This window comes from Triturus cristatus, chromosome 2_1, assembly GCF_964204655.1.
Source record: "Triturus cristatus chromosome 2_1, aTriCri1.1, whole genome shotgun sequence".
NCBI classification, from domain to species: domain Eukaryota; kingdom Metazoa; phylum Chordata; class Amphibia; order Caudata; family Salamandridae; genus Triturus; species Triturus cristatus.
The window spans coordinates 1,171,973,245-1,171,998,454 of record NC_140581.1 but is presented as its reverse complement, the minus strand read 5'-3'; the positions used below and the strand labels follow the sequence as shown (position 1 = coordinate 1,171,998,454).

The following is a 25,210-nucleotide window of genomic DNA, read 5'->3' as shown; positions in this document are numbered from 1 at the left end:
TTTGGCCCGTTTATGAGCCAACCACTCTACAGCAATTGTGCCAAAGACCAGCGCCCTAGCCCCCTCCGGTGGCCCGTGGGTGCCCTTTTACGCACACCAAATTGCCGCCTCCCGCGGTCCCTTGTCTCTCGACTTGTGGGCCCTAGCGGAGGTCTATCTTTGAAAACAAGAGTTCCCCTGGTTGCTCCAGGCCTGCTCTCCAGTCTCCCCAAAGGAGACCTCTCCCAGACCTCGTGGGTCTGCACTGTAGCAGATTTGTTTATTCTTCGTGGGTTGCGGTTGTCAAGGCTTAGTGGATCCAATCCAGACACTAACACCGCAGCGACCCTCATCTGACGTGGGACAGTCGCCCTCCTGAAGCTGGCCTTCCTTGAAGCCTCCCGGAGCCCGTGGCTGCAGATCCAAGCTACACCACTTTCCACCTGAAGCACCCGACATCGAAGGGCTCTTTGCTTTGAGCCTCCTGGTCACTTTGCCGTGACCCAGACTCTGTCCCCTCTGCTTTCAGGTTCTTCTCTACATTCTTCACATCTTTGATCTTCACGGCATCATCGACGCTTTTGGCTAGCAGAACTTTTGACTATTTTCCCATTGAAAATCAGCCCGCGACCCGACAGCAGAAACGACCTATGCACCCGGCTTCCCTGGGGCAGGTAACAGTGGTACCTCGGTACTCTTGTGGTTGTGGGCATCTCAAAAGCTTAAGTCTAAAGTTTTAACTTTGTACTCCTGGAAGAAGTATTTTTAAACTGTTTATTTCCAACCGCGACATTCTCCATAGGCTGTAAAAGAGATCCCGATAGCAGCTACTTGCACTGCACGCGCCTCCTGTGGGTCCCCTTCCTCATAACCTGGGGTGGATTCTTAAGGGGCCCGCGATACTGAATGCCGTAGGCATTGCCTGTAGAATTGTCGTGGTTCTTATACCACTTTTTTAGTATATGGTTTGGTCCCCCCCTGGGGCCCAATGTTAATAGTGCTATTTATTGTGTCTATCAATGCTTGTTTGATATTGTAACTTTGCCACAGCTTCATAAAGAGACTGTGGGATTCTGTCTAGAATAAATACATATATTTTATATATATACCTGTGTGGGCTACTCTTTCATTTGGTTATTCAAGAGGTTATTATGGTAAAACAATAAGCTTAACACTCCTTCAAGACTTAGCCTGAAGGCTTCTCTCCACAGCTACCACTAGGATAGCTTTCTTTAAAGGTTGTCTTAAACCTATCATCAATAAGAGTCGAATTGGACTGGTGCAAGGTGTCCCTATAACTAGGAACAGCATATGCCAGGCCAACTTCTCACAGACAGTGTGACATACCTCACCTGATAACACACCGGCTCCTGCTCTAAGCTACAGTGTGACATACCTCACCTGACAACACACAGGCTCCAGCTCTAAGCTACAGTGTGACATACCTCACCTGATAACACACAGGCTCCTAGCTACAGTGTGACATACCTCACCTGAAAACACACAGGCTCCTGCTCTAAGCCACAGTGTGACATACCTCACCTGAGAACACACAGGCTTCTGCTCTCAGCCACAGTGTGACACACCTCACCTGATGACACACAGGCTCCTGCTTTCAGCCATAGTGTGACACACCTCACCTGATAACACACATGCTCCTGCTTTCAGCCATAGTGTGACATACCTCACCTGATAACACACAGGCTCCTGCTCTAAGCTGCAGCGTGACATACCTCACCTGACAACACACAGGCTCCTTTTCTAAGCCATAGAGTGACGTACCTCACCTGATAACACACAAGCTCCTGCTCTAAGCTACAGTGTGACATACCTCACCTGACAAAACACAGGCTCCTAGCTACAGTGTGACATACCTCACCTGATAACACACAGGCTCCTGCTCTAAGCTACAGTGTGACATACCTCACCTGATAACACACAGGCTCCTGCTCTAAGCTACAGTGTGACAAACCTCACCTGATAACACACAGGCTCCTAGCTACAGTGTGACATACCTCACCTAATAACACACAGGCTCCTGCTCTAAGCTACAGTGTGACATACCTCACCTGACAGCACACAGGCTCCTGCTGTAAGCCACAGAGTGACATACCTCACCTGATAAGACACAGGCTCCTGCTCTAAGCCACAGTGTGACATACCTCACCTGATAACACACCGGCTCCTGCTCTAAGCCACAGTGTGACATACCTCACCTGATAACACACAGGCTCCTGCTCTAAGCCACAGTTTGACATACCTCACCTGATAACACACAGACTCCTGCTCCAAAGTACAGTGTGACATACCTCACCTGATAACACACAGGCTCCTGCTCTAAGCTACAGTGTGACATACCTTTCCTGACAACACACAGGCTCCTGCTCTAAGCCACAGAGTGACATACCTCACCTGATAACACACAGGCTCCTGCTTTAACTACAGTGTGACATACCTCACCTGATAACACACAGGCTCCTGCTTTAACTATAGTGTGACATACCTCACCTGATAACACACAGGCTCCAGCTCTAAGCTACAGTGTGACATACCTGACCTGACAACACACGGGCTCCTGCTCTAAGCTGCAGTGTGACATACCTCACCTGATAACACACAGGCTCCAGCTGTAAGCTGCAGTGTGACATTCCTCACGTGATAACACACAGGCTCCTGCTCTAAGCTACAGTGTGACATACCTCACCTGACAACACACAGGCTCCTAGCTACAGTGTGACATACCTCACCTGATAACACACAGGCTCCTGCTCTAAGCCACAGTGTGACATACCTCACCTGATAACACACAGACTCCTGCTCCAAAGTACAGTGTGACATACCTCACCTGATAACACACAGGCTCCTGCTCTAAGCTACAGTGTGACATACCTCACCTGACAACACGCAGGCTCCTGCTCTAAGCCACAGAGTGACATACCTCACCTGATAACACACAGGCTCCTGCTCTAAGCCACAGTGTGACATACCTCACCTGATAACACACCGATTCCTGCTCTAATCCACAGTGTGACATACCTCACCTGATAACACACCGGCTCCTGCTCTAAGCCACAGTGTGACATACCTCACCTGATAACACACAGGCTCCAGCTCTAAGCTAGAGTGTGACGCACCTCACCTGATAGCACACAGGCTCCTAGCTACAGTGTGACATACCTCACCTGATAACACACAGGCTCCTGCTCTAAGCTACAGTGTGACATACCTCACCTGACAACACACAGGCTCCTGCTCTAAGCCACAGAGTGACATACCTCACCTGAAAACACACAGGCTCCTGCTCTAACTACAGTGTGACATACCTCACCTGATAACACACAGGCTCCAGCTCTAAGCTACAGTGTGACATACCTCACCTGACAACACACGGGCTCCTGCTCTAAGCTGCAGTGTGACATACCTCACCTGATAACACACAGGCTCAAGCTGTAAGCTGCAGTGTGACATCCCTCACCTGATAACACACAGGCTCCTGCTCTAAGCCACAGTGTGATATACCTCACCTGATAACACACCGGCTCCTGCTCTAAGCCATGGTGTGACATACCTCACCTGATAACACACAGGCTCCAGCTCTAAGCTACAGTGTGACGCACTTCACCTGATAACACACAGGCTCTTAGCTACAGTGTGACATACCTCACCTGACAACACACAGGCTCCTGCTCTAAGCTACAGTGTGACAAACCTCACCTGATAACACACAGGCTCCTAGCTACAGTGTGACATATCTCACCTGATGACACAGAGGCTCCTGCTCTAAGCTACAGTGTGACATACCTCACCTGACAACACACAGGCTCCTGCTCTAAGCTACAGTGTGACAAACCTCACCTGATAACACACATGCTCCTACATACAGTGTGACATACCTCACCTGATAACACACAGGCTCCTGCTCTAAGCTACAGTGTGACATACCTCAGCTGACAACACACAGGCTCCTGCTCTAAGCCAAAGAGTGACACACCTCACCTGATAACACACAGGCTCCTGCTATAGGCTACCGTGTGACACACCTCACCTGATAACACGCATGCTCTTGCTCTATGCTACAGTGTGACATACCTCACCTGATAACACACAGGCTCCTGCTCTAGGTCACAGTGTGACATACCTCACCTGATAACACACAGGCTCCTGCTCTAAGCTACAGTGTGACATACCTCACCTGATCACACACAAGCTCCTGCTCTAAGCCACAGTGTGACATACCTCACCTGATAACACACAGGCTTCTGCTCTAAGCCACAGTGTGACATACCTCACCTGATAACACACAAACTCCAGCTCTAAGCCATAGTGTGACATACCTCACCTGATAACACACAAGCTCCTGCTCTAGGCCACAGTGTGACGTACCTCACCTGATAACACACAGGCTCCTGCTCTAAGCAACAGTGTGACGTACCTCACCTGATAACACACAGGCTCCTGCTCTAAGAAACAGTGTGACGTACCTCACCTGATAACACACAGGCTCCTGCTCTAAGCCATAGTGTGACATACCTCACCTGACAACACACAGGCTCCAGCTCTAAGCTACAGCGTGACAAACCTCACCTGATAACACACAGGCTCCTGCTCTAAGCTACAGTGTGACGCACATCACTTGACAACACACAGGCTCCAGCTCTAAGCTACAGTGTGACGCACCTCACCTGATAACACACAGGCTCCTGCTCTGAGCCACAGTGTGACGTACCTCACCTGATAACACACAGGCTCCTAGCTACAGTGTGACAAACCTCACCTGATAACACACCGGCTCCTGCTCTAAGCTACAGTGTGACGTACCTCACCTGATAACACACAGGCTCCAGCTCTAAGCTACAGTGTGACGTGCCTCACCTGATAACACACCGGCTCCTGCTCTAAGCCACAGTGTGACATACCTCACCTGACAACACACATGCTCCAGGTCTAAGCTACAGTATGACATACCTCACCTGAAAACACACAGGCTCCAGCTCTAAGCTACAGTGTGACATACCTCACCTGATAACACACAGGCTCCTGCTCTAAGCTACAGTGTGACAAACCTCCCCTGATAAGACACAGGCTCCTAGCTACAGTGTGACATACATCACCTGATAACACACCGGCTCCTGCTCTAAGCCACAGTGTGACATACCTCACCTGATAACACACAGGCTCCTAGCTACAGAGTGACATACCTCACCTGACCACACACAGGCTCCTGCTCTAAGCCACAGAGTGACATACCTCAGCTGATAACACACAGGCTCCTATCTTGGTATAGGACACGATTTCTAATCATCCTCCTCACCCATCTTCTATAGGAATTGGTGAATTTCCGAAAAAGAAACTAGTGCAGTAACATTGATGTTCTCCATTCAATAACAGAATACGCATCATTTTTTTATGATTCCGAACGGGAAATAACCACACCAGTGATTTCTCCTCACTCTGTATGAGAGCCTTAGTAGGACACACCCTGTGCGTCTCCTTCTGAGCGAAAATTTCCAGTGTCCTGGCAGGACCAGGGCAGCGTGCATACCACCTACATCCTCTCTTTCATCCCAAGGGCTCAAACTTCCTGCCCCTCCCTCATTTAAATTCTACTGTGAGTCACATCCACTCACACTTGACTTCAGCCAGTCTCCACTCAGCCTGTCTCTGGGTCTTTGACTGTCTCTGCCTGTGGTGGGTTCGCTTCCTTGCACTTTCTTCTTGGATGTAACTTCTCTGCAGCCTCACAAATTCTGACCTCCCCACAATTTGTGAGGTGTCTGAGGACAGGGGGAGGGCAGGAGTGGGAGAAGGATGTAAGACAGTAAAAGTGAAGGTAGTAAGAGGCTGCAGTTCAGAAATTGGGAGAAGCACGCTAGTGTTCTGATTTTTTAAAGTAGCTATCAGCCCTCGACCCTCCCCTGAACTTTTTAATATCTAACCAGCTTTTGTGTCTTTGCTTATGACAGGACAAGTTAAGAACTGAGAAGAATAAAATTGAATCTGGGTTTGAAAAACTGCGGCAACTCCTGAAAGAACATGAGCAAACACTTTGTGAAAAACTGGAGGAGATGGAGAAGAAAATTACCATGGTAGAAAATGCAAATATCACCAAACTGTCCAATCAAATCACCTCTCTCAACGCCCTGATAACAGTAATAGAAAAGAAGTGTGAGGAGCCAGCGTGGGAACTCCTGAAGGTGAGATATCAATCAATCAATCTACTTGGATATGTAGAGCACGGCTAATCACCTGTGAGGGTATCCAGGCACTGGGCTCTTGCTGGGATCAGTTGAAAAGCCAGGTCTCGATTCGTTTTCTGAAATCAGGGAGAGAGGATGATGTTCGGAGGTGCAGGGGGAGGTCGTTCCAGGACTTTGCAGTGAAGTAGGAGAGGGAACATCCTCCACTGTTGCTTCGGTGGATGTGGAGAGTGTGAGCGAGGGCGAGGCAGGTGAAGGGCAGGTGTCTGGTGGGTTGGTGGAAGTTCAGGCGTTGGTAGATGTATGCTGGTCCTTGGTTGTGGATGGCCTTATAGGCGTCGGTCAACATCTTGAATTGGGATCTTTTCTGGATGGAGAGCCAGTGGAGGTTCCTGGGGTGGGGGGGATGTGGTTCCTCCCGGGGAGGTCCAGGATGAGTCTGGCAGTTGAGTTCTGTATCATCTGGATTCCATTCAGGAGTTGGATGATGAGTCCTGCATAGAACATGTTGCCGTAGTCCAGCCAGCTGGTGACTTGAACTTGAGTGACAGCTCACCTGGTGTTGATGGGGAGCCTTTTGAAGATCTTTTGGAGCATGTGGAGGGTGAGGAATCAGACGGAGGAGACTGCATTGATCTGGTCTTTCATGGTGAGTTTGCTGTCCAGGATGTTCCGAGGTTGTGTGGTCTGTCGGTGTGGGTGTGCGTCTGAGTTAGGAGGGCCATCGGGTGTCGTTCCACAGGGAGGTGTTATTCCCAGAATATCAGCACTTCCGTCTTATCCATGTTGAGCATCAGGCAGTTGGTCGTCATCCAGTTAGTGACGCTCGTCATGCAGCTGTGGGAGTTGGCCCTGGTGGTGGAAGGGTTTTCTGTGAGCGAGAGGATGAGCTGGGCATCGTCTGTGTAGGATATGAAGTTGAGGCCGTGGGTTCTGATGATGTTGGCCAAAGGCGTCATGTACGTGTTGAACAGGGTGGGGCTGATTGAGCAGCCTTGAAGGACGCCGCAGACTATGCTCTTGGGTTTCGAAGCGGAGGGTGGTTGGCAGATCTTTTGGGTTCGTCCTGTGAGGAAGGATGTGATCTATTTGAGGGCGTCGCCCTGGATCCGGATGTGATGGATTCTTTTGATGAGGGTGAGATACGTGGTTGAACGCTTCTGAGAGGCCGAGAGGGTTCACGGCCGCTGTCTCCCCACGGTTGAGAAGGGACCTACTGTCATTGGTGATCAGGGCAGTCTTGGTGCTGTGGTTGGCGTGGAAGCCAGTTTGGGAGGTGTGCAGCAGATTGCTGCTCTCCAGCTGCTCGGTGAGTTTGTGATTGATCACCTTCACAAGGACTGTGGCTGGGAAGGGGAACAGAAAGATGGGGTGGTAGTTCTTGAGTTTGCTGGGGTCGGCGGAGGGTATCTCGAGGAGCGGTCTGACCTCTGCATGTTTCCATTGATCAGTAAAGGTGGCTGTGTTGATGAATGTGTTGAGAAAAGAGGTGGTGGGGGCAGGGGTCTGTGGGTGCTCCAGAGCGGATGGAGTTCATGATGGCTGTGGTGCTCTGTGTGGTGAGCAGTTTCCATGTGGTAAGCGGATGGTGGGGGGGGCATCAGTTGACATGAGGAGGCTGTAGAGGTCGTCGGTAATGCAACATACCAGGCAATTTCAGTGAAAGTAATTAACATGGAAATGAAGGAGCAAATTGTGAAAAAAGCTGAGCCAGCATCTTAGAGAATTTTTTAAAAAAAACAAATTCCTCCTTTTCTAAGAAGTTTGAAAATATTTCTGTTCTAAAGCAGTTACTTTTTTCCTGAGACAGATGACCACTTACGTTTGCGTTCACCGATCTTTTTTTAGGGTGTACAGCTATATAACTAGGCATTTGGAATAAGTAGTGAAAAGCTCACTGGTTTTTTTTCCGCCCCAGATAAAGATTGCCACAGAAAACGCTTTAGTTTGAAGAAGAGTGACAATTTTATATTGCAGTTAACCCTTGGTCATATTTCAGTGTGTGACATGAATGTCTGCAAATTGCTGCCCGGCAGCAAAAGAAATTTGATTTATAACTGGATTCTCATGAAACCGTGAAAGGCAATCAAATTCCTCACCAATTTGGCTTAGGGTGGGATTAGAGGTATAAACCTCCTTATTGTGGTCATAAACTGTCACTTTTGACAGTGATGCTCTGCTCAAATGGGTTGATAAGTTTACAACCCAGAAGCTTCATGAGAAATCGCTCCCTGTAAAGTGCATTTGATGAGGGTGTTAGAGAGCATCCAGAACATCCCACCGAGGGAGACTGAGAGCATCGCCCCCGGGGGCGTTAGGGAGCAGCCCTTCAAGGGCAACAGTTAGCATCCCTTCGAGGGCGACTGGGAGCATCCCTTCGAGGGCGACAGGGAGCATCCCTCCGAGGGCAACAGGGAGCATCCCCGAGGGTGACCGAGAGCATCCAGAACATCCCACCGAGGGAGACTGAGAGCATCGCCCCCAAGGGCGATAGGAAGCATCCCTTCGAGAGCGACAGGGAGCATCCCTCCGAGGGCGACAGGGAGCATCACTCCGAGGGCGACAGGGAGCATCCCTCCGAAGGCGACAGGGAGCATCCCTCCGAAGGCGACAGGGAGCATCCCTCCGAGGCTGACAGGGAACATCCATCCGAGGGTGGCAGAGATCATCCCCCTCTGGTTCCACAGCCAGTTCTGAAACAGTCTAAGTTGAAGTAGTTTATAATGACCATGACTTGTCAATGTTGCTATAAACATGTTATTTACCAGCTAATCCAAGCACATGTTCAAATGCCATTTCTGCTTTTAAGAAAATAATAGATAGTAGAGCTATGTTTCCCTGTGTGACCAATTTGGGAATCAAGCTTGCCACCAATGTAGATAATGTTTGGCCCATAGTTCTCTGTTAGTGATGAGAAATGAAATGGGTCCAGTAAGACCCACAGTCCAAGGGAGGGTCATCCTTCTCACAAGAGAGGGCCACTCTTTCCTCCTGCTAGAATGATGGACCCGGACCCATTGATATGACCTTGCGATTCAGTCTAGGATGCTCTCCTGTGACCTTTGTGGTAGCCTCTCTTACAGTTACAGGAAGATGACTCCTGACCTGGTGATGAACCTCTTGTGTCAGTCGAGGACGATGGCCAATGACCTGTTGATGAACTCAAGCGGTCGTATATGTTTGGGTTATCTGATGATAGTGGTCCTGCGCTTGCCACTTTCCACTAAGTCAGTAATTCTGCTATCTTAGATTTTCAATAGAACATACACAGATGTGGGGAGAAGTGCCCTACAACAGTAGGCTCCTCTATTCTATAGGCAGCTGACAGCTCCTCTATTCTATAGGCAGCCGACAGCTCCTCTATTCTATAGGCAGCCTACAGCTCCTCTATTCTATAGGCAGCCTACAGCTCCTCTATTCTATAGGCAGCCGACAGCTCCTCTATTTTATAGGCAGCCGACAGCTCCTCTATTCTATAGGCAGCCGACAGCTCCTCTATTCCTCTATTCTATAGGCAGCCGACAGCTCCTCTATTCTACAGGCAGCCGACAGCCGACAGCTCCTCTATTCTATAGGCAGCTGACAGCTCCTCTATTCTATAGGCAGCCTACATCTGATTGCAGGGGTCCTTTCCAGGTTGCCCTCACCTGTAAGGAAGCGGCAGTCAGGCATCCTAGCTCTGGACCTGGTTCAGTGTTTACAACTGTGAACCCCGTGTGCACTGTAGTTGCTATATTGATTCACAACAAATGACTACACCTCGAGGACCAGCATTTGTGATATAATACTCTGTGACATCACAGCTTTTGGGAAGAGCTGAACATAAGACTTTCATAGTAATTCATGACCATCAAAAATGTAAATGGTGTTTTAGGTTCAATAGGATTCAGAATGTTTCAAAGAAAAATATCTTTCTTGTAAACATTGACTTTTTTATGCCTAAAAAACATATTGTTCCTTATTTTCATGTTTCTCTAAAATTCTACGCTATTTATCTCCATCAGTGCTGTGTGGATCTCGACACTGGTCAAAGAGACTCCTGGCACAGTGACCTGGGTTTCTTACCAGTATTTGTCTTAGTTTTTTTAGATGTAGATGAAAATTTGGAGAGCTCAAAATCTGGAGCTGGCTTCAGGGAGTTCTGACATTTTATTCATTGGCACAGACTGGTCAGGCTAAAGTCTTTGTCACTCAATCTTGGCAGGAAGAGAGAGTGGAGCTGGGTGTGCCGTGACTGAGGAATCTGAGACAAAGGCTCAGAAGAGAGGCCTTCCCTCCCGGCTGCTGCACAGAACTGCATTAACTCTTCTGGTGATGAAGAATGCAGGAAGTGAACAGCGAATGACCTTCAGAGCATCATTTGTCTCCCTCATTCCTTTCCGTACACAGACGTCTGGTCCACTTCAAAGACCTGAAGAAGGTTTCCACAATCTACCTCCCTATCTGTCAGGCTCACTCCATCCTCCATCATATGTACTATTCACACATAGGGGATACAACTCCTGTCCCCATACATTACATCACAAAAGATACACTCTGAGCTCACCCTAACCCCCACATGCAGCACGCATGTATCATGCACTGTCTCCGTTGGTGTCTAAGCGCTATAGATTACAGCTAGTAGCTAAATTGTGACAAAGATTTTAGTGTATGAGACTCCATTAGGATAACTCACTTCACTGCAGAGGTCCAAATACCTGTATTCAGAGCGTGACTTACAGAGTGTTCATGGGAAGAAACCAACTTCCATTTGCCGCTCTAGCTGAGCTCTCAGTGTGTGTCATATCATTTGTAGGTCGTGTAAAATGTCTCCTCTACGGGTGGATATCATTCATGATTTATAATATTATTTGAAGTTCTCCATGTGCTGGGTCATGTGACACAGTGCAGAATATAACAGACAATGCAGTGCCATGTGACCCCATTCAAAATATCACAGACTATGTCATGTGGCCTCATTCAGTAAATCCTACACTGCACTGCTTCATGTGATAACATTCAGAATATCACAGATTGTGTCATGTGCCTTGTTTTAGACCAGCAGACTGTGTCATGTAAACTCATTCATATCACCCACTGCTGTATCATGTGACCAGGTACGTTGCCTCTAGGAGTGGGCGGAAAACTCAGCTTCTTTGGCACAGTTTTGCCACATTCTGTGCTCTGCTTGGAGAACGGAGTTTGGCAACAACTCTGCCTGTCGCCGGCAGAGTAGAGTTTGGCTCCACCCTACCAACACTGCTCAGAAATCAATCTGCTCCCATGTATGCGAGTGGGAAAACGAGCTGCTTACATGGGCTTTGTGCATCTCTGAAAAGCCCGAAAGCTGTAAAATGCCTGCATCCATCCGTGCCCACACTTTCCAGTTAGAGTCTGAATACTATGACCTTCAACGGCCTTTAACGTCCTTCAACGTCCCCTTTCATTCTGGCGACTGAGCTGAATTCAGAATATAAACTTCTGCTTCCACCAGTAACACTGAAGACGGTGCGGAAGTACGGCAGGATTTGCTGTTGCTGTTGTTACACTGTTACAGAGTTGTTACAGAGTGCCATAGCCGTTGGCCCAAGACAGGTTCACCTTCTCCTAATATATAGATAAGTGGTCCCCGCTTCCTCCTGATGCTATGCCCCTTTAGGCCGCTACTTGCTCACATTGGATACTTTGTATTTTTTGTTATTATCTGCTGGTAAACAATATGTGCAGTTTACACAGCATGTCGCAACTTGGACAATAACATCAGAACATTGGAATTCTCTATAGGAGGGTGACACAGGCAGGGGGCGTGTGCGGAATCGGTGCATGACTGTCCCTCTTGCAAATTCCGCTCGTTCTACAGTGGTAACGTTTTACTGCATGAAACCGTTGGTGCTACCAGTAATCCGTGTATACCAGGGGTCTCCAACCTTTTCTGTAGAGAGAACTACTTCTGATCAGTAAAATCATTGTGAGCTACTAAAGACCGAGCAACTGTTGCATTGTTCCCAGAGTCCACCCCTACTACCCACTAATAAAGTACTGGTTGCAAGTTGTCCCTAGGCACAAACCGGAGATAGGAACCTATTTTACATTTCTCTCATTATTTTATTACAATTTATAATGCTTTCAGTGAGGGTTTTTAGGCGCTGTCCATAGGCCGTAGTCGATAGGAGATTAAGTAATTTGTCCAGAATCAGAGGATGTGAAGCCGATGCCGATACTCGAACCTGGGTCCCCAGCTTCGAACTCAGCAGCTCTGGCCCTTACGCCATAACCTCTCAGTCATTCAAATTCAATGAAAAGAAATGTAAAATAATGTTCCTGGCTCCAGTTTGTGGCCAGGAATGGCTCAGATTACTTTATGTATTTAAAAATAAAAGATCCCTGTGAAATGCTGCTTTAATTTACATGATCAGGCCTCTAAAATTTAAAAACGCAGGTCTAGAGACTTGAATACTCTACTGAGAATCTAGAGTGCAGCTAATAATTCAACAACACACACTAAGATGGGATCGTGCAAGAGGGGTGGGATACGAACCCCCGAAACAACACTGTATGCTCACGTTTCCAGTCATCTCCGGACACAGAGTTGTGAACATGCACCACCCGCTCGCCCACCAGTCAACCTGCACTGCCAAAAGAATAAGTATTTAAGTGACCTTTCCTGAGATAACAGTATTATTTTTCTTTTAGTTTTATATAGTGCAAACTCGACCCGAAGGTATCGGAGGTCTTTACATGAGCACCAGTTGCGTTACAGACAAACACATTAATTTTGTTAGGCATTGAGAGATTAACTGATTTGCCCAGAATCACAGGATGTTGAGCATCCCTGTTGAGACACAAACCTGGTTCTGCAGCTTCGAGGTTGACCGCTCTAGCTATTAGGCCACATCCCGTCCCCTAATTATATCACACACCGGAATTGTGAACCTGCCTCTGTTGTTTAAGATATGGGAGCTGGGGCGGATTCCAGGGTTGTGCAAGTGCCATCTCATATAAAAGCTATTAGCTAACGGGGGCTGTTGTTGGTTATTCATTTTGGATAGCACCCATAAGGTCATGCTGCACGGTGCTGAAGACGAATACCCCCATCATGTCACTTGACTCTGAAGAGAAGGGCACACTGCACTGACGGAAACTCACCAGCACAAACATGCACACAAAAGAGCTTTTTTAAGTGTAATAATGTATACATTAGACTTTTAGTTACCTGAATTCAACAATGAGCAACACACAGAGGGGCTGCAAGCGTGTCAAGCTATATCATGTCCAGAGAATGGCTGGTGCAGCGGGGGCTCAGCCAGCTTCTGAAGCCGCTGATGCACTTCTGTTTCTAGAGGAAGCTTCACATCCACAGGCGCCGCACTAGCAAAGCAGCTGATGCACTTCTATTTCCAGAGAAAGCTTCAAATCCACAGGCGCTGCACTAGCAAACCAACATTATTCAAGTGCTGCAGACAGAATCGCTGCACGCGGGGGCTGGCAGAGGCAGTGTACGCACATCCCGCCTTGTATATCAGCCAATGGGAAGCGGCCAACATGGACTGGAAGCACACCAGTTACTGACGGTGGGCAGTCTAACACTGCTCATGCAGGACTGACGTCACTCGCTTTGCCCCACCACTCCCCAGTGAAGCTTAATAGCCAATGGGAGCAGTTGGTGTGTGCGAAAGCGAGCAGGAATGGATAAGAGGCCAAAAAGGCCTGAAAATAAACAAAACTGCTATGACAGGCTACAAAAGTGGGGGTCAGGCTGCGAGGTACTGACAGGTTGTCGGCGAGCTACCAGTAGCTCGTATTCAACTGGTTGCAGACCCCTGCTTCAAATGTTTCTGGATTTTCTCCCCATAATTCTAGACAGTAATTTCATTGAAAATTAGTAAACGTACGACCACAGGACGCTTGCTTATTATTAAACATTTACCATCCTGAAGTCGTACTGTATTTCCGTTTTAGTGCCGCTTGGCCTTGTTAGATCATCTTTGAGGTTTCATGGTTCAGTTAAATGATGAAGTCTACATTTTACCAATCAGAAAATGTATATTTTTGTGCCTCACTCATCTGGCTTCCCCTTGTGATTTTATTTTTCACTCATCTGTTGTTTAGCTCTCTACACCCTTCAATTTCATGGTCCGTTTTCATGATGTTTTTTTTACCATATTCTGATAATTTTCTCAGGTATCTCTTAAGTCTGTTTACCAGGTTAATTTTCAGTATTGTAAAACATCTTAAGAAAACATTAATCCTGTAAAATAGTTTATTACCATATCCGTTACTTACTCGCAGCGCTTCTCGCCCTCGTCTTTGCTACTCCCTGGGCTGGGCATGATGATGAGGCGGTAACAGTAGAACGACTGAAGGGAAGGCAGCAAGGGATAGAAAATGACGATCACTGGATGGCTTCATAATAAAGCCATACTCTGATTGGCCATGTCCTTCTGTAAAGCCAAACCTGCTGCCTCCGAGACAAGGCCTACTCTTCGCCTCTTGAGCCAATCCAGAAGCTGCTTCACAGCATAAAAGCAGCATTGGGATTGGCTGGAGCAGGCAAAGTCAGCTCTCCTTTGGAGACCGGGGTCGCTGCGGATATGATGCCTGGCTCACTATCGTTGTGCGGGTAGGAGAGGCCTTATGTGTGCATGCAGGGTTGGTCATAGGAGGGCATCCATCCATCCTGACGTGCGCACTTACACATCTTTAGACCCAGACACTCTTCCGGTGCTGTCTATAATGATGCCACGCCCCCGCCCACTCATAAATTGAAAGTCTGCTGCTTGCAATGTGCAGCCGGCCCACCGCTGTAACATAAGCACCGCAACCGGAAATATAAACTGTCTAAATGCATATTAGGGTCCAGGGGGGCAGCAAATACAGGGGAGCAACGCCCCCATGGAGAAATCGCACCTGGGTGGAATTACATCTAGTACATCAGGACTAGAATTTTGTGATTGTTGCCCCCCATATGTCATGGTTTTCCTCCCTTATGCCAAGAAGCATCTCCAATGAGCTAGTGCCAGTATCTTGCCACAGTTACCCCCTATGCCAAACATTTCCTCCAGTCTGCCAGTAGCCGTGGTTTTCACAGGTGCCTGTTCATGCCAGCAATTGCCTGCTGTGTGTCAGTAGCAGTGGTTTTCACAGGTGCCTGCCCATGCCGACAATTGCCTCCAGTGTGCTAGTACCAGTGGTTTTCACAGGTGCCTGCCCATGCCTACAATTGCCTCCAGTGTGCCAGTAGCAGTGGTTTTCACAGGTGCCTGCCCATGCCTACAATTGCCTCCAGTGTGCCAGTAGCAGTGGTTTTCAGAGGTGCCTGTCCATGCCTACAATTGCCTCCAGTGTGCCAATGGCAGTGGTTTTCACAGGTGCCTGCCCATGCCGACAATTGCCTCCAGTATTCCAGCAGTAGAAGTTTTCCATAGGTGCCTTTATAAGCCACAAATTACCTTCAGTATGTAAGGGCCAATGGCAGACTAGTAAGCATTACATCATATTCTCACTCACATTTACTCAACCACACTCAATCATTCATTCTCACTCAGTCTACGTCACTCTCACTCATTCTTACTCTGACTCCAAAATACTTACTCATACTCACTTGCTCTAACTCTGTCATTCTCACACAATCTGTATCACTCATTCTCTCTCCTTCATTCTCACTCACACTCACTCCAACTCTTACTCACTCATACATTTTCACTCGTGCACTCACTCTTATTGTCACACATTCTGACTCACTCATACTCACTGACACTCATTCTCACTTATTCTCACTCACTACCTTTTAGTGGCTCTCACACACTACCTGTCACTGACACTCACTGTTACTTACACACACTCATGCTCACACGTACAAACACATTCACAAACACACAACCACACTCTGATCCCCAAGCTTGTACCCTACATACATTTAAAAGCATTTTTTATGTCATCTGCCACAGAAGTACTCATTCTAGATCCTCGTGCCCCATTGTTTATTACACTAACAGTGAATAATAATCTGTCATTCACTATTAGTGTAATATAAAAGTGTCTGAAAACAAAGGTGGAGCACAACTCCCTTCAGGATAAGCTGCCTCTGTGTTCTTGGTACTCATTTTGCTACCTCTGAAGCCAGAGGTCTCTCAAGCAGTGTCAGGGGTCACAAGGGGCAAGCCTGGAGTCACAGCTGCGACCCCTGGCAATCCCAAAATGATGCCCATGCATGTTACCCTGTTGTGAACATCATACAATGTGCCAAGTGACCTCATTCAGAATATCAGAATGTGCTGTGTTTTGTGACTCCATTCAGAAGGACACTGTGCTATGTCATTACCATTCCGAATATCAGTTTCTTTTATATCTTGTGACCTCATTCAGAATATCACATTTTGTGCTGTCATGCTATACCCCAGAATGTGCTGTGTCATGTGACTCAAGTTACTGTTTTCTAACCATAGATAGTTAAGTGTTTCACTCCTAAAAATACTGCCATAACTTTAACATTTCCTGTGGAAACTGATTTCTCTGTGTTTGTTTCCCTGTTTTGCAGGATGTCAGAAGCACCCTTAGCAGGTAAGGCTGGTTTATTATCCTCCTGTTAGTGTGTAAGGAGCAGGTCTCACTGCTGCAGTGTGTAAATGCCACTACTGATCTCACACAAAGTGTTAGGAAACTTTCAGATCCTCATAAAATCACTTTACATTCTCAAAACAAATCTTAAGTCCTCAGAAACCTCCCCTGCGTCATCAGGAAACTCTCTTACATTTTCATAAATCCCTGCAAGTTACCACAAACTCTTGTGAGTCCTGAAATAATTGCCACAGAAATGAGCTGCTGTCCTCACAAAACATATTTGTATCTTTAAAGCTTAACTGAAGTCGTACGAAAAGTACCCTGAACATACAGAAAAAGCAAGCCCATTCTGGAAAAGTCCCCCTAGGTTTTCCTCAATTCAGAGGTGTGCAAAAACTAAGTCAACATTTCCTAACTATACAAACACAAATGGTGGCTATGCCCACAACAACTGCAGATCCAATTTTCAGCACTATTGTTAGGAATGTTAGATCATACACATATATCTTCATGTGGGGTAGAGGTGCCACCATGGTACTACAGACACCCTGCCACCTAGGGTGTTCACCTGCTTAGGACAATGTCCTTGGCAAACAATATACACAATAATAAATACTAGAGCACACATAGAAAGTCCATTTAATAAATAAAGTGGTCCTAATATGAAGTCCATCAAATTTTTTGTTCTTTTTTGAGAAGTTATTTTATTCCATTTATATTTTCCACAATGTTCGGTTTATGAATCAGCAGGAATGGCCAATATCTGCTCTATACGAGCACAAGCAGCTGACACGTGTTTCGTCTATTGGGCTCTGTCAAGGCTGCAGAAAAAATACATACATTGGAATGGAACATCATCTCTCATGAAATCTTTTACGTAAAATTCTTACGTGTCAACCTCATGTAGCAGTGATGAGGGGAAGGAAAATAGTGACATGAAATTCTATATGCTGGTCACATCGCACTGGGGATATTGTGTAAAAATGCATTGTAGCGTCAGCTCACCCAAAGCCATAAAAAGCGGTACCCTTGATAGGTGATGTTGACCGAAAGAAGAGAACCCATGGAGGCCACAGGGAATGCCAGTATATATTATAATACAAGTGAAAAACTAGATTTTGCATGCATTGTGCTCTCTAAGATACAAATAAATATGTGTATTTGGTGTTCCTTTTTGCATGCAAGGAAAGAATATATATTAGTTGTGAGATTTAATAAGAATATAGAATAGCTGAGCACCCTGTAGTAAGGACAATGTCCAAAAGTAGTCCGATAGATACAGAGAAGATCTTGTCAGAATCTATTTAAAATATATATAAAACTGCATGTATATGCAACCATGCTGAGGAAAATATAGGATTGTGCAGAAAAGTAAAAATTAGTACACCGTAAGGAGAGCAAAGTCTCCTGAGTAGTAAAAAGGGAAGTGCAAATAACAACATATAAAAGTAGACCAGTTTAGAATGAAAACTGGTCACCCAGGTGAAACGAGGGAAGTGATTCCATGTGTAGCGGAATACAACGAAAAGGGCCAATGTACGAATAGTTGTCCGGTGAATTTCCGGATGGAGTATATAATTCCATTTCTAGGGCCTTGAAAAAGTCACTCTTGTCACTGCTTTAAGCAAGCAGATATTCCGGCCATTCAATAGGTTGTGTATGAGTATGTAGCATCCTGTCACGTCCGCATCCCGGCCACTCAGCTGAAACAAGAGCCCCGAGCCACCCATATGGATACCTCTCTGGCATAGGATGAATAAGTGGATGAGTAAAGCGGTCCCCTCCATTTTTTGAGGAGTTTCTGGGCTTCTGTCTCCAACATATGTGTCTCTCAGAGGAGAGCTTTATGAACTCCAATTCTCCTAAGATTGATGTGTGTTCTATACTGTTTCACGAAGGAGTTTCGACCCCTCACATTCCATGTGGCAAAGTTAAAATTTCACCCATCTCGTAACATCCCACCCCCCCTCGCTCTCCTCCTCTGCACACACGCCTCCCCACACCATTCCCAAACCCCACCACCCTCAGACACACAACTGAGGCTTCAACAACGATAATAACCCCAAACCATATGCGACTCCCATTATACCACCCGGGTAAACACCTTTCAACTTAGCTAGTGTCCTCCCACACATAATGCTACTCCCACCCACCCAAAAACAGTCTCAATTGAACTATAGTGTGTGTACCATCCCTCTATTGGGTATAAACTGGTATTATATCTTAGGGGCAGAAAACAGTCAGATCTCACCCCAGGGGGCGGCTCAATCAGCAGTTCCGCTCCCTAATACCCTGAGGTTTCTCACACTGGTAGTCAGGTAATCAGTCACACCACTGAAAAGTAGAAATGGGAGAAAAACAAGAAGTAAAGTATAATAGAGCAAGTGAAAAAGGGAGGGTTGACAGCTTGGTGGGTGAATGACCCGGGGCCTCTATCAGTGTCACCACCTCATCTTATCACACCTCACTTAAAGTCCGTACAACAATGACCAAGTGTCCCAGGGGGAGCCTCAACAAACAGACTAATCAGTCCCTTTGTACTACTGGGTGGCATTCCCCCTCCAGCCCTCCTCATACCTGTCATGCCAGGGGCAAGTGCAACATCATTCTACATCACCTTCAGTGTTGTCCATAAATATGTGTCCATATTCGACCATCTGCTCGCTCGGGTGTTCGTGAGTCCCCAACAGATCCGATTCTGTGCTTGAGGAAGCAGCAGAAGTAACTGCCTCAACTAAGGCCCTGGCTGCTTCTCACTCCTGTCATTGTTTTGCTAGGTCCAGAGTACCATCAGATTGCACCAGCATTCTCGCAGCAGATCTGGAACGGCGTCTATGTTGGCTTTGTCTCCTTGAAGTAGCCGAGGGGCCTTCTCAGTGCCACAGTGAATCCCGAGCTCGTCCCGTAGATGTCGAAGGCTGACATTCAGCACTATGGACCTCCAGCCAGTGCCAAGTGTTCTCTGGCATTATGAAAAAATGAGAACGTCCATCCCGCCGCACCTTCAGTTTGGCAGGAAAGGCTACATATACTTCAATCCAATCATTCTTTGCTTTTGTTTGACACTACTAAAGGACTGCCATTGCAATTGGACAGCTCTTGTATAGTCTGGGAATATTCGTATACTGCTATTTACAAATATCGGGTCTCCATGGCTCCGAACCCCTCATAGTAGTTTATCCCGTTCTCTGTAGTTGAGAAATTTCCCTATTATGCTTCGGGGTCGAGCTCCTGGTTGCGGCGGTGGGACCAATGACTTGTGGGCCCTTTCCATCACAAGAAATAGTGTCATGTTTGTGAGTGCCGTCTTGATCCAGTCTTCCATGAAGGTCTCTGGGACGTTACCCTCGGCGCCCTCAGAGAATCCCATAAATCATAGGTTACATCTGCAGGACCAGCCCTCTACATAGTCCATCCGTGCCTCCAATCGACTCAAGCAGACCGCCTGGGTGGCCACCGTCACCCTCAATGTGGAGATTCCCCCCCACACTTCCGTGACCTGTGTCTCCGTTTCCACTGATCGCTCCGCTACCGTGCGAAGGTCGGTGTGGAGGAGGTTCACGTCTATGGCCATGGCTTCGGTTTTGTCCTGAGGCTTCAATTGCTGCCAGAATCTGGGCCCCTGAGGGCTCCATTGCAGGTTGTGTCGCCTCTTCCAGAGACTGTGATGTGGTGGTACCCGCTCCCTGTGTCGTGAACTGGTCAATCTTTATCTGCTTGCTGCCCCTGCGCAGTTTGTCCTTACCCATGCCACCTTGAGGACCTGCAACTTACTCTCCCTCAATATCTCCAAGATTTCTGGCGAAAGCGCTGCAGTTGTGGTCGCTCCCCACACCTTGTTTGTCTAGAATGAATGCCACCAGTGGTGCCAGTCCAATTCTCCACAGGTAAGCTGTGTGAGGGACTCCAGGAGTAGCAGCGCGGAGCAGCAGCACAGAGGATACAGAGTTCCCACCTCCTGGTGTCACCTACAGCTCTGATTCAAATCCAGGGTCCGGTGTTCAGATGCCTGTGCAGGGATCGCACCAGGCAGTCATGTGACTGTGGAGGCCATGCTCCTAGTTCAGAGCTAGTTACCAGCGAAAATCCTACAGGAGGAGAATGTCAGGATCATTGGCAGGTTGCAAGTCACACAGCCCACTCACCAGACAATGGGACTGGCCACCAAGAGTGTGGGTTCACGTCCAGTCCAGTTCACCTCCATGCCGCCAAGGCTGACTGCTAGTCTCCTCGCTCCTCTGCACGACCCTCAATCCCGGGGTGGGGCGAATAAACAACTGCTGGCAGCCTCTCGCTTTTGTGTGCACTTGCATTTATTATACCCTCCAGGCATACCCCTGCACAGCACCTGGAGGGGAGGGAGTCCACAGAAAAGCTCCACCTCAAGCACCATGAGTCCACTAGGGCCACCACGGGATCCGTCCCCAGCATCCTACTGAGGGCCCCTTGCATCAACCAGGGCGCACCGTTGTCACGGCTCACCTCCGCCACGGCGTGTAGTAGTGCCTGCAATGTCCAGGGGATCAGCGGTCACTCTCTCTTGCACTCTGCCTCAGGAGGGGTGTAAATCAATGCAGCCACCATGTTGGGGGGTCTCTCTGTGGCGAGACAGTCCCCAAGAGCGGAGGCGTGCCGGGGCTCCATTACAGGGTGCAGGTTCTGTCAGCAGGCCGGCCCCACCACTATCGGGGTATCGGCTGTCCCACTTTACCACCCACACTCCGTTCACCTCCTTGCAGTAGCTCCCCAGGTCTTCCCCACAGCTTTCGCAGGCCACCTGGTCTCCAGCATAAAGGTAGTGACTCGTAGGCCTCTCCTCAGTTTGTGCATCAGTGCGTTGCAGACAGCTCCGGGGTGTCACTATTTCCATGCCCCCTGGCGCCTCCCTATCCGGAGATCAGTTTCAAGATTTTCAGAGTCGAGGGGGCGGCAGGAGGATGGAGTATGCCTGTGTCTGGGCTGGAGCTCTCTTTTAGTGCTGCCTCCCGGCCATCTTGTTGGCCACGCCCCCCAATCTTATCTATCATTAATAAAATGAATGGCCATGCTGATCCTATGAATCCACCATAGGCTAAATGAACAGCTAGATCCTATGGATGCCAGAGCCAAAGATGAAAAGAAGAATCCTAAGAAGTAACAGTGCCTAGAGGTTACAGCGTATAGTGACATGACTTCTCCTCTCTGCAGAGGTAGTATGCGGCACTAATCATCTACTGAGGCCGACTTGCGGTCCAAATCCAGTCTACTGACATCTCTTACAGATCTGAGCCATTCTGATACCTTTGGTGGGTCGGGAGTAATCGATTTCTTACAGATTTCCGTTGTTGCTAGCGATATCAGAAAAAATATCAGCGAGGCCTGATCCAAGTTTAAATCGTCCTAGTACGGGCACAAGTCCATCCCAAATCGGATCAGGCAGGGGCTTACCTTAACTTCGCAGCCATTAATTTCTTAATATGCTTGACTTAAATACCACCAGAAGAAGGCAAATAACGGGCAGTCCACGAACATGCGTATATCATCCACTGACCCTCCCTTACTTCGGCCTCCTCCGTATGCCCATATGAAGCTGCTGACCCTTCCTTGCTTCAGTCTACTCGTTCTTTCATGAGATCCTGGCTCCCCTGGATGCCCATATAAAGCTGCCGACTCTCCCTTGCTTCAGTCTCCTCCTGAGCTTCCTTCATGAAAGCCTGGCTCCCTTGGATGCCCATATAAATCTGCCAACCCTCCCTTGCTTCAGTCTCCTTCTTTCATGAGATCCTGGCTCCCCTGGACGCCCATATAAAGCTGCCAACTCTCCCTTCCTTCAGTCTCCTCTGGAGCTTTTTTCATGAGATCCTGGCTCCCCTGGATGCCCATATAAAGCTGCGGACCCTCCTTGCTTCAGTCTCCTCCGGAGCTTCTTTCATGAGATCCTGGCTCCCTTGGATGCCCATATAAAGCTGCCGACCCTCCCTTGCTTCAGTCTCCTTAGGGGCTTTTTTCATGAGATCCTGGCTCCCTGAATGCCCATATAAAGCTGCTGACCCTCCCTTGCTTCAGTCTCCTCCTTCTTTCATGAGATCCTGGCTCTTCTCGATGCCCATATAAAGCTGCCGACCCTCCCTTGCTTCAGTCTCCTCCGGAGCTTCTTTCATGAGATCCTTGCTCCCCTCGATGCCCATATAAAGCTGCCGACCCTCCCTTGCTTCAGTCTCCTCTGGGGCTTCCTTCATGAGATCCTGGCTCCCCTGGATGCCAATATAAAGCTGCCGACCCTCCCTTGCTTCTGTTTCCTCCCGAGCTTCTTTCATGACATCCTGGCTCCCTGGATGCCCATATAAAGATGCCGACCCTCCCTTGCTTCAGTCTCCTCTGGGGCTTCCTTCATGAGATCCTGGCTCCCCTGGATGCCAATATAAAGCTGCCGACCCTCCCTTGCTTCTGTTTCCTCCGGAGCTTCCTTCATGAGATCCTGGCTCCCTTGGATGCCCATATAAAGCTGACGACCCTCCCTTGCTTCAGTCTCCTCTGGGGCTTCCTTCATGAGATCCTGGCTCCCCTGGATGCCAATATAAAGCTGCCGACCCTCCCTTGCTTCTGTTTCCTACGGAGCTTCCTTCATGAGATCCTGGCTCCCTTGGATGCCCATATAAAGCTGCCGACCCTCCCTTGCTTCAGTCTCCTCCTTCTTTCATGAGATCCTGGCTCCCCTGGACGCCCATATTAAGCTGCCAACTCTCCCTTCCTTCAGTCTCCTCTGGAGCTTCTTTCATGAGATCCTGGCTTCCCTGGATGCCCATATAAAGCTGCCGACCCTCCCTTGCTTCAGTCTCCTCCGGAGCTTCTTTCATGAGATCCTGGCTCCCCTGGATGCCCATATAAAGCTGCTGACCCTCCCTTGCTTCAGTCTCCTCCTCCTTTCATGAGATCCTGGCTCCCCTGGATGCCCATATAAATCTGCCGACCCTCCCTTGCTTCAGTCTCCTCCTTCTTTCATGAGATCCTGGCTCCCCTGGACGCCCATATAAACCTGCTGACCCTCCGTTGCTTCAGTCTCCTCCGGAGCTTCTTTCATGAGATCCTGGTTCCCCTGGATGCCCATATAAAGCTGATGACCTTCCCTTGCATCAGTGTCCTCCGGGACTTCTTTCGTGAGATCCTGGCTCCCCTGGATGCCCATATAAAGCTGCCGACCCTCCCTTGCTTCAGTCTCCTCCTTCTTTCGTGCGATCCTGGCTCCCCTGGATGCTCGTATAAAGCTGATGACCCTCCCTTGCTTCAGTCTCCTCCTTCTTTCATGAGATCCTGGCTCCCCTGGATGCCCGTATAAAGCTGCCGACCCTCCCTTGCTTCAGTCTCCTCCTTCTTCCATGAGATCCTGGCTCCCCTCGATGCCCATATGAAGCTGCCGACCCTCCCTTGCTTCAGTCTCCTCTGGGGCTTCTTTCGTGAGATCCTGGCTCCCCTGGATGCCCATATAAAGCTGCTGACCCTCCCTTGCTTCAGTCTCCTCTGGGGCTTCTTTCGTGAGATCCTGGCTCCCCTGGATGCCCATATAAAGCTACCGACCCTCCCTTGCTTCAGTCTCCTCCTTCTTTCGTGCCATCCTGGCTCCCCTGGATGCTCATATAAAGCTGCTGACCCTCCCTTGCTTCAGTCTCCTCCTTCTTTCATGAGATCCTGGCTCCCGTGGATGCCCATATGAAGCTGCCAACCCTCCCTTCCTTCAGTCTCCTCCGGAGCTTCTTACATGCGATCCTGGCTCCCCTGGATGCCCATATAAAGCTGCTGACCCTCCCTTGCTTCAGTCACCTTTGGAGCTTCTTTCGTGAGATCCTAGTTCCCCTCGATGCCCATATGAAGCTGCCAACCCTCCCTTGCTTCAGTCTCTTCCTTCTTTCGTGAGATCCTAGTTCCCCTCGATGCCCATATAAAGCTGCTGACCGTCCCTTGCTTCAGTCTCTCCTGGCTCCCCTGGATGCCCATATAAAGCTGCTGACCCTCCCTTGCAATTTCTGCAAAAGCTTTTTGGGGAAAGGAAGTGGTTTAGTGTTAAACAAGACAATCACCTTCGGAAGAACCAGCTTCTTAATGGTGTTCACCCTCCCATAGATACAGAGAGGCAGATTTTCCCTTCATCTTGTAAGGAGAGCATCTATATCACGGTGTTGCTTGAACATGAAATACCTTTGAAAAACCTTTGGCAAAACAGGAACAGTTTGTTTAATTAAACATAGCGGCCGGGAGAACAGTTACAGACACAGGGTCTGAGGAATGTCTCAAATTACAATCAATTTGTAGCGTTCTTATATACAATTCATTATAGGCAATAAAATGTTTCTGGAGATCCTTGTATGGAGAGGAATGTAAGTTGCTCCCTCTAGATTCATAAATTAATTTTAATTGATAATCCAGGTGGGCCTCGACCTTGCAAGGACAAAATGCGACCAGTGGTTAAAGTGTCCAGATGTCTGGCACGGGGAGCACGTGATCACTGCGTGTTCTGTGAT

The 25,210-nt window shown here is 48.2% G+C and overlaps 1 protein-coding gene across 1 annotated transcript in view; it reads left to right on the top strand.

Moving 5' to 3' along the window:
- Nucleotides 1-25,210, top strand: part of LOC146866548 (E3 ubiquitin-protein ligase TRIM39-like) — a 72,835-nt gene that overhangs the window by 23,586 nt on the left and 24,039 nt on the right. The window contains exons 3-4 of the mRNA XM_085636621.1: nt 5,943-6,173; nt 16,693-16,715. Coding sequence (XP_085492747.1) covers nt 5,943-6,173; nt 16,693-16,715 — 254 coding nt within the window. The remainder of the gene's footprint in view (nt 1-5,942; nt 6,174-16,692; nt 16,716-25,210) is intronic.